General features: G+C 40.0%; 1 protein-coding gene across 1 annotated transcript; it reads right to left on the reverse strand.

Moving 5' to 3' along the window:
• Positions 1-688: 688 nt before the first annotated feature.
• ELMOD2 (ELMO domain containing 2) lies at positions 689-9,711 on the reverse strand. Its single transcript, XM_061441821.1, has 8 exons — positions 9,428-9,711; positions 8,510-8,538; positions 7,096-7,190; positions 6,163-6,292; positions 5,081-5,214; positions 4,399-4,467; positions 3,071-3,204; positions 689-2,739 (listed from the first exon to the last, which is right to left on the reverse strand). The coding sequence occupies exons 1-8, from the start codon at positions 9,579-9,581 to the stop codon at positions 2,582-2,584; spliced, it is 903 nt and encodes a 300-aa protein (XP_061297805.1). The 5' UTR covers positions 9,582-9,711; the 3' UTR covers positions 689-2,581.
• Between the last annotated feature and the right edge of the window lie 1,053 nt (positions 9,712-10,764).

Consider the following 10,764-nt stretch of genomic DNA (forward strand, 5'->3'; position numbering starts at 1 on the left):
GGAAATGCGAAGCTTGATGGTTGGGCTTTAAAAGCCTCAGCAGTAGTTAAATGTCAGTCTCCCAGTGAACCAGGAGCCGAGTGAAAGCTCCAAGGCTGGAAAGAGGAGGATGTAAGTTAATTTGCAGCTGTTGCAATAACTAAAAATCAAAAGCTTGCAGACTCTGGCACAGGGGAGTGCTTTAGAGGATGGCTCAAGCAATTTTGGTACTTTCTAGCAAGCAGTAAATAAAAACCAAGAATGGGCTCTCTTTTCCTCCTGCTGCTAAACATATTGGGGTCGCTTTTGAAATTCCAAAAGTTAGTCTTATGTTGTTTGCAAAGCAGATCTGCAAGCAATAGCAAAAATTATTAACGAAGACAAACATGACAGAAGCTGGGGCTAGAAAGTAACAGACAACTAACCTCTCAGCCACTGGGAAAGAGTCCACTTTCCACCTCCTTCCTCAGGTTTTAGGAATGGACAGTATCTACAAGGGTCAGGAAAAACAGCTCCACTGCAAGACCCGAATCCCAGAACACTCACCACAGGATCCAGCTTTGTTAGTGGTGATAATCACAGGACTCAGATACCTGGGAGTAGCAAAAGAACTTGGTTTCCTGCTGTCAGTTTTGTTATCTAATCAGTCAGTTTAGCTGCTCAGCTTCCAAGCCATGGCATAACCATTAACATTCTCCCTACAAGCATCTTCACATTATCTTTTATTTTTTTAGTAGAACAGCCTCAACCCAACACAGATGAGAGGAACGCTTCTCTACCCTGCACATGTTAAAATCGAGAATTGTTTAACTCTCATCTATATGGAAGGTATCCTAAAAAAGAAAACAGAACTGTGTTACCTTCTACATCTATACTGGCTACCCTAATCGGGAGCCTTCCCACAAGTAAGAGACAACCAACATTTAAGGAATCAAAAGCAACTGGGTAGATTCAGTGCAAGAAGTTATTAGTTACTTGACAGACTCACTGAATTACAGACGTGGGAAGGCAACTCTGGAGATCACCTAGTCCAACCCCCTGCCCAGAGCAGTCACCTAAATCAGGCTGCTCAGGGCCATGCCCAGTTGGGGTTTGATTATCTCCAAGCAGATGTAGTATTACATATTATAACAATACATTTAATACTTATGTAGTGTAACAATACTCATTACAAAAACGGGTTTGTCTTTTTCCTTGTGTTCAATATTTATATTCTTCAGGAATCTCTTCATGATTAGTCACTGACTAGAAGTTAACTAATTTACCTGAGATGATTAAAAAAAAACCAAACAAAGGCATGAAAGCTCATATTAGCATACAAATATTTTGTGCCACTGTGTGCTATTTAGGTATATACTCAGAGTCTTTCCCAAATAAATCAAGTTTCTAAGGCTACGATCTGGTTACAGAATCGAAATAAAACACTGATTGAATAAAGCAGAAGGCACTTATATTTAATAGTAGGTTTTTAAAAAATGAAGCAATGATCATACCAAATGTGTTTATAGTTGCTTTAAGCAATTATTAGTCACACTATAGATATGAAGTCCTATTGACTAGATTGTCTGAGGATGCCAAGATTAAGAAACATGCAACAGTTGCATCCCTTCCATGGAAAAGACAGCTTTGTTAGAGACTTGTACTTCATGTGAGTTTATTCTCACAAAATAGGGACTGCAGCTGCAACAAAGGTTTTTAATGAGTGAAATATATAAAAGGGCTAAACTAACTCTTGTACTTCCCACTGAGAAGACCCCATTAGCTGCTAAAGGAAGAGCTGACAACAGATGGGGAGTCAAGCAGCCTGAGCAGCTGAAGTCAAGTTAGAAAGAATTGAAATGTTTTACAGCAGGAATATTTTTAGAAGGAGTAGCTTTAGTAGGAGGATTTGATCCTCACACTGATGATTTGTGGCTCTTTTTGTTTGTTTCCAAACTAAGCTTTTTCCAAGCATAGGAATTTCCTGGTATAAAGCCATAGATAAGAAAACTTCCTTAGCCAGAAGTAATTTCTCCTAAGTATGTCAGTATGCTGACAGATTAAGGCTGTCTCCAAAATCATAAGTGACTAAAACATCCCCTTCATGGACATCTTCTTTACAGAGAAATTTAACATTGATGAGTGAACCATCAACTACATTTAGGAACTAGAAAACAAAGTCTAAAACCAGAGTAATTTAAACTAAAAGAAGTTTTTAAAAGACAATTTAACAGTCAAATTTGTTAATGGAAAACATGATGCAGCATAAATACCTGCTTCATGTCCCTGCACCAAGTATAATAGAAATTGTGAAAGCAAATGTTCCAGAGGCTCTTGAGATTAGAGGATTATTTCTTGTCTTGGCTTGTTGGTTGGTTTTTGTTCTGCATTTTGTTTTTTTTAAAAAAAGCTGTCCTTTGGAGAATAGCATATAAAGACCTGTAAACAGAGGCTGATTGTCCAAGCTTTCTGAACTCACTTTTGATTATTTTCTTAGATGTAAAGAAAAAAAAAAGACAGAAAAAGGGTTCTATTATTAAACAGTTTTTGGTGGAACATGCAAGACTTTTATCCAAATGCATAACTCCATTCTTGATGCAGAACCTCACAGACTGCAGAGGAGTTAAGGTTTCTTTGTATCTCCTAAGGTCAGTATCACGTTACAATCCAGGAGAAGTCCCTTAATTTTTTCATGGAATTTCTCTCTGTAGTGGTTGAAGTGCATAATGCTTTCTGGTTCTTCTTCAAACCAGAACTTGTCAAACTCATAAACCAGGTAACCTGTGAAGAAATAAAAATGCAGACCTGCAAAAAAGACCTCCACAATTTTCTGCCTTGATCTAGCTAGACCTAGAACAATCATTTAGACTCTAATCAATCCCGTAAAGCAGGGACTGTCCCATCATGGTCAACAGCAAGCATTTGGATGCTGTAATAATGAATAGAAAAGAAAATCTGCAAATACTGAGTTTTCAGACTGCAGTGGAAAGCCACCAAATGCATCCCTTTTCTGTAGCACAGTGTGTGAGCATCAGGTGCATTTTCAGCACCCTAAGCTCTACGTTGTAGGCCTTCCCCAGTAGTCCGTACTACAGAAGCTACAGATACTTACAGTAAAATTGATGGAAGTGTTCCATCTGCGGCAATCCAAAGACCATGTTGTACAGATGAGACTTTAAAGCACCATTCTTAAGTAAGCTGTATGCCATTTCTGTCAGGTTGATTCCAACTATTGCATAAGAATATCTGCAACACCAATCAGATGTCATGTGTTACCTTATGGATTGAAGGACTTAAAAGATTCCCTGAAACAGTCTGCATTAGGATAACTGTAGGTCAATTTTTCTTATGATACTTGCTGCTGGCAAGCTGACACTGGCATACAGAACACTCTTTCTGTTCCCTGGTGCATCCAACCATGTAAAAGTTCTCTAAAAACATTAGTTTCCTATACAATAGTATGACAAATGCTGCCATTAGGCAATAATGAGATGGTAAAACTAACCAGCATTGACCTCAGTTCGCTCACTGCAAAACACCAACTCTACTGGAATATTAAAAATAGACATCAAAAATGCTGTTGTGGTATAAATGGAATGGCCATCTCAACCTGTTCTTCAAGCTGAGAAAAATCTGGTTTTCTGTTGCACAGCAGAGAAAGCACAATAACAGAAATTGTTAAAGGACCTCTGAAACAAACATTTCTGGGGGAAGGGAAGGAAAGGAAAAAAAAAATGATTAGTGTCAGTGATACGAACATTTCATTGATCTAAGAGTCTCTGATCTCTTATTCATGACCACGTTGTGCAAGGTAGTATTACTTAGTTGGAAGTCATCAAAGCCTCCCATTCTTGGTAGGTGACTGAGTTAACTAGATAGATTGGATGATATATACAGGTTTACCTGCTTTCCTCTGTACCTGCCTAGTTTTAGAGTATATTTCCCTATAAATGACCTAAATGTTTCAATATACAAAATTTTCAAAAATGAAGTTAAATTTGAACAACCACAAAGCACCTCTTTGTATATATTCATCACAGAACAGAAACCCAGCCAAAAAAGGGAGCTTAACAGATCATCTTACCATCCCAACGGAGGATCATAAGGTGGCAAAAAGTATTAATTTCTAACTCTAAACTAAGCTTACTACAAATAAGGATAACTATGATGTTAAAGGTGTTCACTGTGTTAGCCAAAGCCAGTATTTTGCAACATTTTTGTCCCAGCAAGTCTATTCTGAAAAAAAAAAAAAAAAAAAAAAGAAAACCAAGCTGTACATAGTTCCCAGCCTTAGCCTTAAATTGATTTCTGTGTTAGGTTTCTCACAGGAAAGAAACACCCACAAATATTCTCCTCTTTATTTTCAGGAGACATACTTTGTGATCTTCGTATGAGCTCTTCCACACAGCAAGCCAGAAAAAGTCAAATATAGTGACTTACCCCAGCTTTGGGTGATGTGAATGAGAAAGGATCTGACGAGCTTCATCCGTGTAATGCTTACTGAAATACCTGTTAATGTAAAACAGGATCTTGCATTATTATGTAAAGCTCATATATTAACAAAAATAAATAAAATTAACATGTCCAACATCAAAATGTGCAGCTTTAAACTAAAGCTGAATACTACCCTGGACTGAAAAATGGCACACAATGAAACCAAGGCAAAGGTAGCAAGTTAAATTATATTCAGGATGAACTATAAAGATGGGAAAGAAAAATTGTGTTCTGAAAAATATGAAGTTCACCCAAGTCTACAAATTAGCTTAGCAACATCATGCAAACCTGTTTATTTTCCATTACAGAAATTCAGGAATTTAAAAAGCTATTCACAAGTTAGTTTCTAAGTTATTACCTACCAAATCTATCGTATGACAACAAAAAAACTAAGATGTCTCAGGCAATTTTCTATTCCTCAACTTGCTTTTTAGCCTTTACTAAGCCGCACATTCACAGATGTGCAACCTCTAGAAATGTTGACTTATTTAGAAAATACCAGTTTTCATTGTACAGAAGCCACCATTTCTATTTGCTTCTGTTCAGTTTTTATTAGAAACAGCACTATCTAGAGAAAATACACAGATATTGAAAATTTGTTACAAAATAAATTCTTATGTTCACTTACACCAGATTCATTAACCCCAGCAGTCCCATTCCTCTGAAGTCTGTTTTGGGGTCATCACCTTGGAAGCCAATGTCACACCACTGCTTGGTGATTCTGGCCTTCAGATTCTCATGAGGCATCAGCAAATTCCAAAGCTGCACAAATATGCTTCCATGTTATGTACGGCTGCTAAAGTATTCCAATTCATGTAATTCAGAACACTTGCTACTGCACATTAGAAACCATTCACCACGGAACAGAATACAACCTGCATGCTGTTCTTTTCTGTCAGTAGCAATCCGGAGTCATACTACAATAGCTTATTTCAACCATTGTGAAAATGATTACATTTAACATTAAATGTGATCGTTTCCCCTCACAGACAAAGTCGCTGTATCAAGACTAAAGAGACAAAGATTTGTTTCACATCAGAATCAATTTATGCACCATTTTCTGATAGGACAGCTATAAGCTGAAATACAAACTATCAATGAATGCTTACTTAACATGTCAATGTTGGGAGTTGCATAGCTAATTGAGATAATTGTAAATGACATGCTAATGTATTTGCACGGTAGAAGCTATTTAAAAAAGCCTCGAACAGTATTGTATTATTTCCTTCCTATTATTTGTTGTTACCTAAAATACATTACTGATAGCTTTTATCTTCCAATATGAAACTATCGTCTTTGACGCTGATTGGGATGCAGTAATAAGAAAACACTAATGTTTCGTTTTGTTTTTTTTTTTTACTTGGTAATTATTGGTTTATAAATGAGACATGTGCATAACATTAAATATATTTTTAGTTAGGATCCTTCAGTGATCCATTACAAAAGTATTTTGCTATTTATGTAGTGGTGTTACATCTAATTTCACACAAAATAATCCCAGCACAAGTAACTCTAGTTTACTAGCTTGTTTTGCTTTGATGTTGTATTTTAATGTGGCACTTGTGTAACGGCTCAGCAGTTCACAAATAGAAAAGAGCTTTAGTAGGCCAACTGCTAAGAATACTACCAATAAATTAAGTTCACTTGAGCTATTGGACTTGGAGGGGAAAAGCCAAACAAACAGTTTTTGTATTTAATTATTATTTTCACCTCAATTAACTGGTCTTCATGCTCTTCATTATCCGAATCATATGGGATCTTCCTCAGATCTTCCACATTCAAATAAAGTTTTTTATAACCTGTTATCTGCAGTAAGGATATACGCAGATCTGTCTTAAACCTGAAATAACAATAAACAACCACATAGAAGCTTATAAGAGGTATAGCTATTTTTGGCATAAAGTTAGCTATAAATCCTTGCTTGAACTACCAGATAAGACATTTCTTATGTTAATGCAATGTAAACACCAGAATTAGGAAGTGCTTTATTCTTTCAAACCTCAATATATTGGTCAAGTACACTTCTACATGGACCTTATCTCTACTTTAAAAACCTTCTAGCCAATTCCAGTGCTGCAGAGTCAGGCCCTATTCACTTAGATTACGGAAGTAAAAAGTAATTTAGCTGAAATCTGCGATGACACAAGAAAACTCCATATATCATCCTTCACCTGCCCCTAGACTTTTAAATTCTGAAGTGAAGTTTTGTTGGAAACACTTAGAGCTTCAAAGCATTTCATTAAACTTTAAAATTTTGACTATTCACAATTTTTCCTCCCAATTGTTCATAATTACTCATGCAGAAGAATGCAAACATTCATCAGACATCACTATACTCTCAAATATATCTAAGAAATTACATAGTTCATGTAATCAATGCAATAATCACATTACTTAGAAATAAGGAGTAATAGAAGGAGCTTGCAAGATAGAGATGCAGTTATCCTAAATCCATGTCAATTAAAACTTTGTAATTTATTTTCTAGAGGAGAAGAGGACACGACAATACCTTCTTTTCTGATTTCTTTTTAAATACTTCTGCTGAATTGCTTAAATACTGTATCAGATTTAGCAAGTGCTAGAATATGCCAAAAAATCAGAATTATCTGCCATGAAGAATTTCTGTTCGGGATACAAACATACCCTGTATCCTTCTGTTTGATTTTCTTTTCTTTCATTAAATCTCTGACACACTTCTCCACTTCAGCTTCCTCAATATGCACAGCATTTCTCAAAATCTAGGAAGGTAACATAGTAAAAGTCGTATGAGGAGTGCAAAAGTCTATCCTCTACTTTATTCTTATTTCTCAGCTTCTGTATACTTGCCATATACATATTCTTTACTATGAAAGAACAGTCAATTTATTGTAAATTGACAATAAACGGGATCAAATTGCATATATATCATATGCAATAATTACATAAAAGCATAATTAGTAACTTTGTCAGACTATAAACAACATTTACACAGGGTTCCCATAAAGAGTAAATAAAAAGTTGGTGAGTTGCTTAGTCAAGGTTCTCCTTTGCTTTTAAATGCTGAATTGAAACATATTATTCCTAATCCAGTTGAAAAAAATGTACCTTTCCAGGAGTAAAAGTGATACAATTTCAGTAACGAAATAATGCCTTAGAATTAGGAAATGCTGAGCTAACAAAGTTGAGGTTTCAATGCTGGAGTGAAACAAAAGAACATAATGTAAGAGACTGCTATTCTGCAACCTTCTAAGGTAAAGGGCAAATATTAGTAACAATAACTATACACTGCCCACCTAAAATTTAACTTCATCTTCCAAACTTTTTATGGTCATAATGCATTCTTTAACATAATTCATACTAACACCAAAGCAGCTTCATTTCAGTACAGCAAAAGGTTAACTCTTTTAAAAATTAACATTAATACAGTTGATATAATCATTTCATTAAAAGATGCTAAAAGACCCACCCATACTGGGCTCTACTGCAACAAAGATGCTTGTGGCAGTTACTAATTCTCTCTCAACATGATGTTCCAGTGATCAGCTAGAAAAACAGAGAATGCAGTCATCTCAATGTCTAAAGAGACAAGGTTTTGTTCATTTGAGGGTTTAAAGTGTTAGCTTATGTTTAACAGCTATAGAACACTTGGAATGAGTTTGTCATTCAATCTCCACCTACAAACTTGTATTACCTTTTTCCAACAATTCAAGACATTGTATACACAGCATTTAATTGCTTTATCCGTATCATTAATCTCTATCACACTTCTGGTTTCTACAAGAACAGCAGAGATTGTTGTGACAGGGAGAGCTAACCCTCTCTGTGAGCACAAGCTCTGCATAACAACTTGCCCGAGTTGCTGAAGAGCGGGTAAGCTTTTGGAGAGATGGGAACAAACATTTGAAGGGACATAGGGTTTTTTTGAGAAGCCTTGACTAACCCTAGCATACAGAACCTAAAATACTGTTCTCTCTGCCTCTACCTTCTTCCACCCTGAAAGAATAAATGCATATGTTCTTTTCTGGGATCTGTCTCTGAAAAAAGTTTCTATTACAGTTTAAACGCTAGTATCTTTTACCTTATTCTTCGATGATTCCAGTGAATGTTCTGCAATACAGAAAAAAGTAAATGTCACAGTTAAATTGAACTGAATTGTTTAAATAATTGATAATAGATGTTCTTGCGGCATGTTATAAAATTTTGTATCACTTTTATACATATAATTAAATAAAATTACTCAATCTCAAAATCAACAAGTACCATGCCAACCATATTCTGGGCTGAACCACAAGAAGTGTAACCAGCAGGTTGAGGGAGGTGATTCTCCCCCTCTACTCAGTTCTCATGAGACCCCACCTAGAGTTCTGCATTCAGCTCTGGGGCCCCCAATGCAGGAGGGATGTGGACCTCTTGGAGTGAGTCCAGAGGAGGCCACAGAGATGATCAGAGGGCTGGAGCACCTCTGCTATGGAGACAGGCTGAGGGAGCTGGACTCGTTCAGCCTGGAGAAGGCTCCAGGGAGATCTTAGAGCAGCTTCCAGTGCTTAAACAGGCTGACAAGAAATCTGCAGAGACAGTGTGTAGGGACAGGACAAGGGGAAATGGCTTTAAACTGCCTGTGAATAGGTATTAGGAAAAATTTCTTCCCTGTGAGGTCGGTGAGGCGCTGGCACAGGTTGCCCAGAGAAGCTGTGGCTGCCCCACCCCTGGCAGTGTTTAAGGCCAGGTTGGACGGGACTTGGAGCAACCTGGTCTAGTGGAAGGTGTCCCTGCTCATGCATGGCAGGGGGCTGGAACTGGATGAGCTTTAAGGTCCCTTCCAACCCAAACCATTCCGTGATTCTATGAAAATCCTCACTGAACAGCTGGGAAGGAAGTCTGAAAACCCCATCCAGTGGATGCACGCTGCGCTCTGGACAGCTCCTAGTTCCCAGCTACTGCTGTTCAGGCGGTTTCTAAGGCTCCCAGCCCGTCCCGGTTTGGCACCCTTCATTACCTATGCTCAGCGTCCGCCGCGCACCCGCCTTCGAGCCCTCTAAGACCCGCTGCAGTTCGCATTTCTGAGTCAGCAGCCTCAGGAGCCACTTCAGCCAGAACCGAAAGTAGTTGTTGTACAGGAAGCCCCAGAAGTACATCAACATCTTCTGCATGACGGAAGCCCCGCGTTAGCGGGAGGGGCGCGGCGGCGGCAGCCCCTATGCGACCGGCCGCCCAGGCCGGGTCTCCTCACCCCCGCGCTGCCCTCATGGGCCGTTAATGGTCAGTGCCCCGCGGCACTGGGGGCGGGCACCTGCCCCGCGCCCACCGCGGCGGAGGCCTAGCGGCGCCCCGCCGCCCCCCGCATCCTCCCGCCGGAAGCCGCCTTCCCCGACCTGGAAGTGATGGCGGGGCGGGAGAGGACGGGTCGGAAGTGCTGGGAGCGGGGAGTTTTTCCCCGTCCCGGTGGGGGATACCGGAGGTGCTGCGCGGCTGTAACGCCGCGGGGCGCCTGGCGCTCGGTTCCGCTCCCTCAGCCGAGGCTTCCGCCGCTGCGGGGGAGCAGTCCCCGTCCTGAGGCTGTCACGGCGCGGCTGCCTTCCCCGCTGGGAGCCCCCGCGGGGGTAGCTGCATTCCCTCAGCAAGTGCCTGGCACTTCCCTTGGCACCGGGCAAAGGGCGGTGGAGAGCTTGGGCTGGCCTGCGCCGTATTGAGCGGGCGGCGTAGCTAGGGTAAAGCTGCCTCCTGCCTCAGAGGCTTTGTCTCCTAGGCCGGTTCCAGGCAGAGGCAGAGGTAACCCCTCCCAAGTGGTGGTCCAGAGGCCCTCACCCAACACCTTAGTGTGCTTGGCACAGGGCTGCCAGTTGGGACACACCAGGGCTGACCGGGGAATTGGCACAGACAGCCGAGTTCGTACCTGAGCCACCAATCAGCGCCCGATAATGCTAGTTAACCACCTTCAACTCATTCGTGGCGCCTTACAAAATACGTTTGGGGACTGCTTATGCTTGTTTCAGTGTTTAAACTATGCTCGGAGGCTTGTTGCTTGGCTCTGCAATAGCTGAAGGCAACGCTAATCAGAAGGATGTTATGGATTTACCTGGGCCAGATGCTTCCTAAAAAGTGTGCTTTGCCAACTTTTAATGCCATTGCTGAATGGAGCTTCAGCCTAAAGGTTCAATTAGTTCCAGTCAGTATTTCCACTATATTATAATTAATGATTATTTTAGTAAACAGCTCCTTGGGGACAGCAGAAGGAATTCTGTTGCTCTAAGTTGTATGCAAATTGGGATGGTTGAAGGGATGCTGACAGACTTGCTTGACAACATTCTGTTATATTTTTCAATATGAGGAAAT

Source organism: Pezoporus flaviventris, unplaced genomic scaffold (assembly GCF_033815535.1).
Source record: "Pezoporus flaviventris isolate CSIRO_AGI_PZ_B2104156 unplaced genomic scaffold, CSIRO_AGI_Pfla_v1 ptg000002l, whole genome shotgun sequence".
In the NCBI taxonomy this organism is placed as follows: Eukaryota; Metazoa; Chordata; class Aves; order Psittaciformes; family Psittacidae; genus Pezoporus; species Pezoporus flaviventris.

Coding starts and splice junctions, on each gene's coding strand:
- ELMOD2 (XM_061441821.1), bottom strand. CDS start 9,581: ATGCAGAAGATGTTGATGTACTTCTGGGGCTTCCTGTACAACAACTAC. Junction 6,293..7,095: donor ATCAAACAGAAGGATACAGG/GTATGTTTGTAT, acceptor TTGTTATTTCAG/GTTTAAGACAGATCTGCGTA. Junction 3,205..4,398: donor TCACATCACCCAAAGCTGGG/GTAAGTCACTAT, acceptor TTGGTGTTGCAG/ATATTCTTATGCAATAGTTG.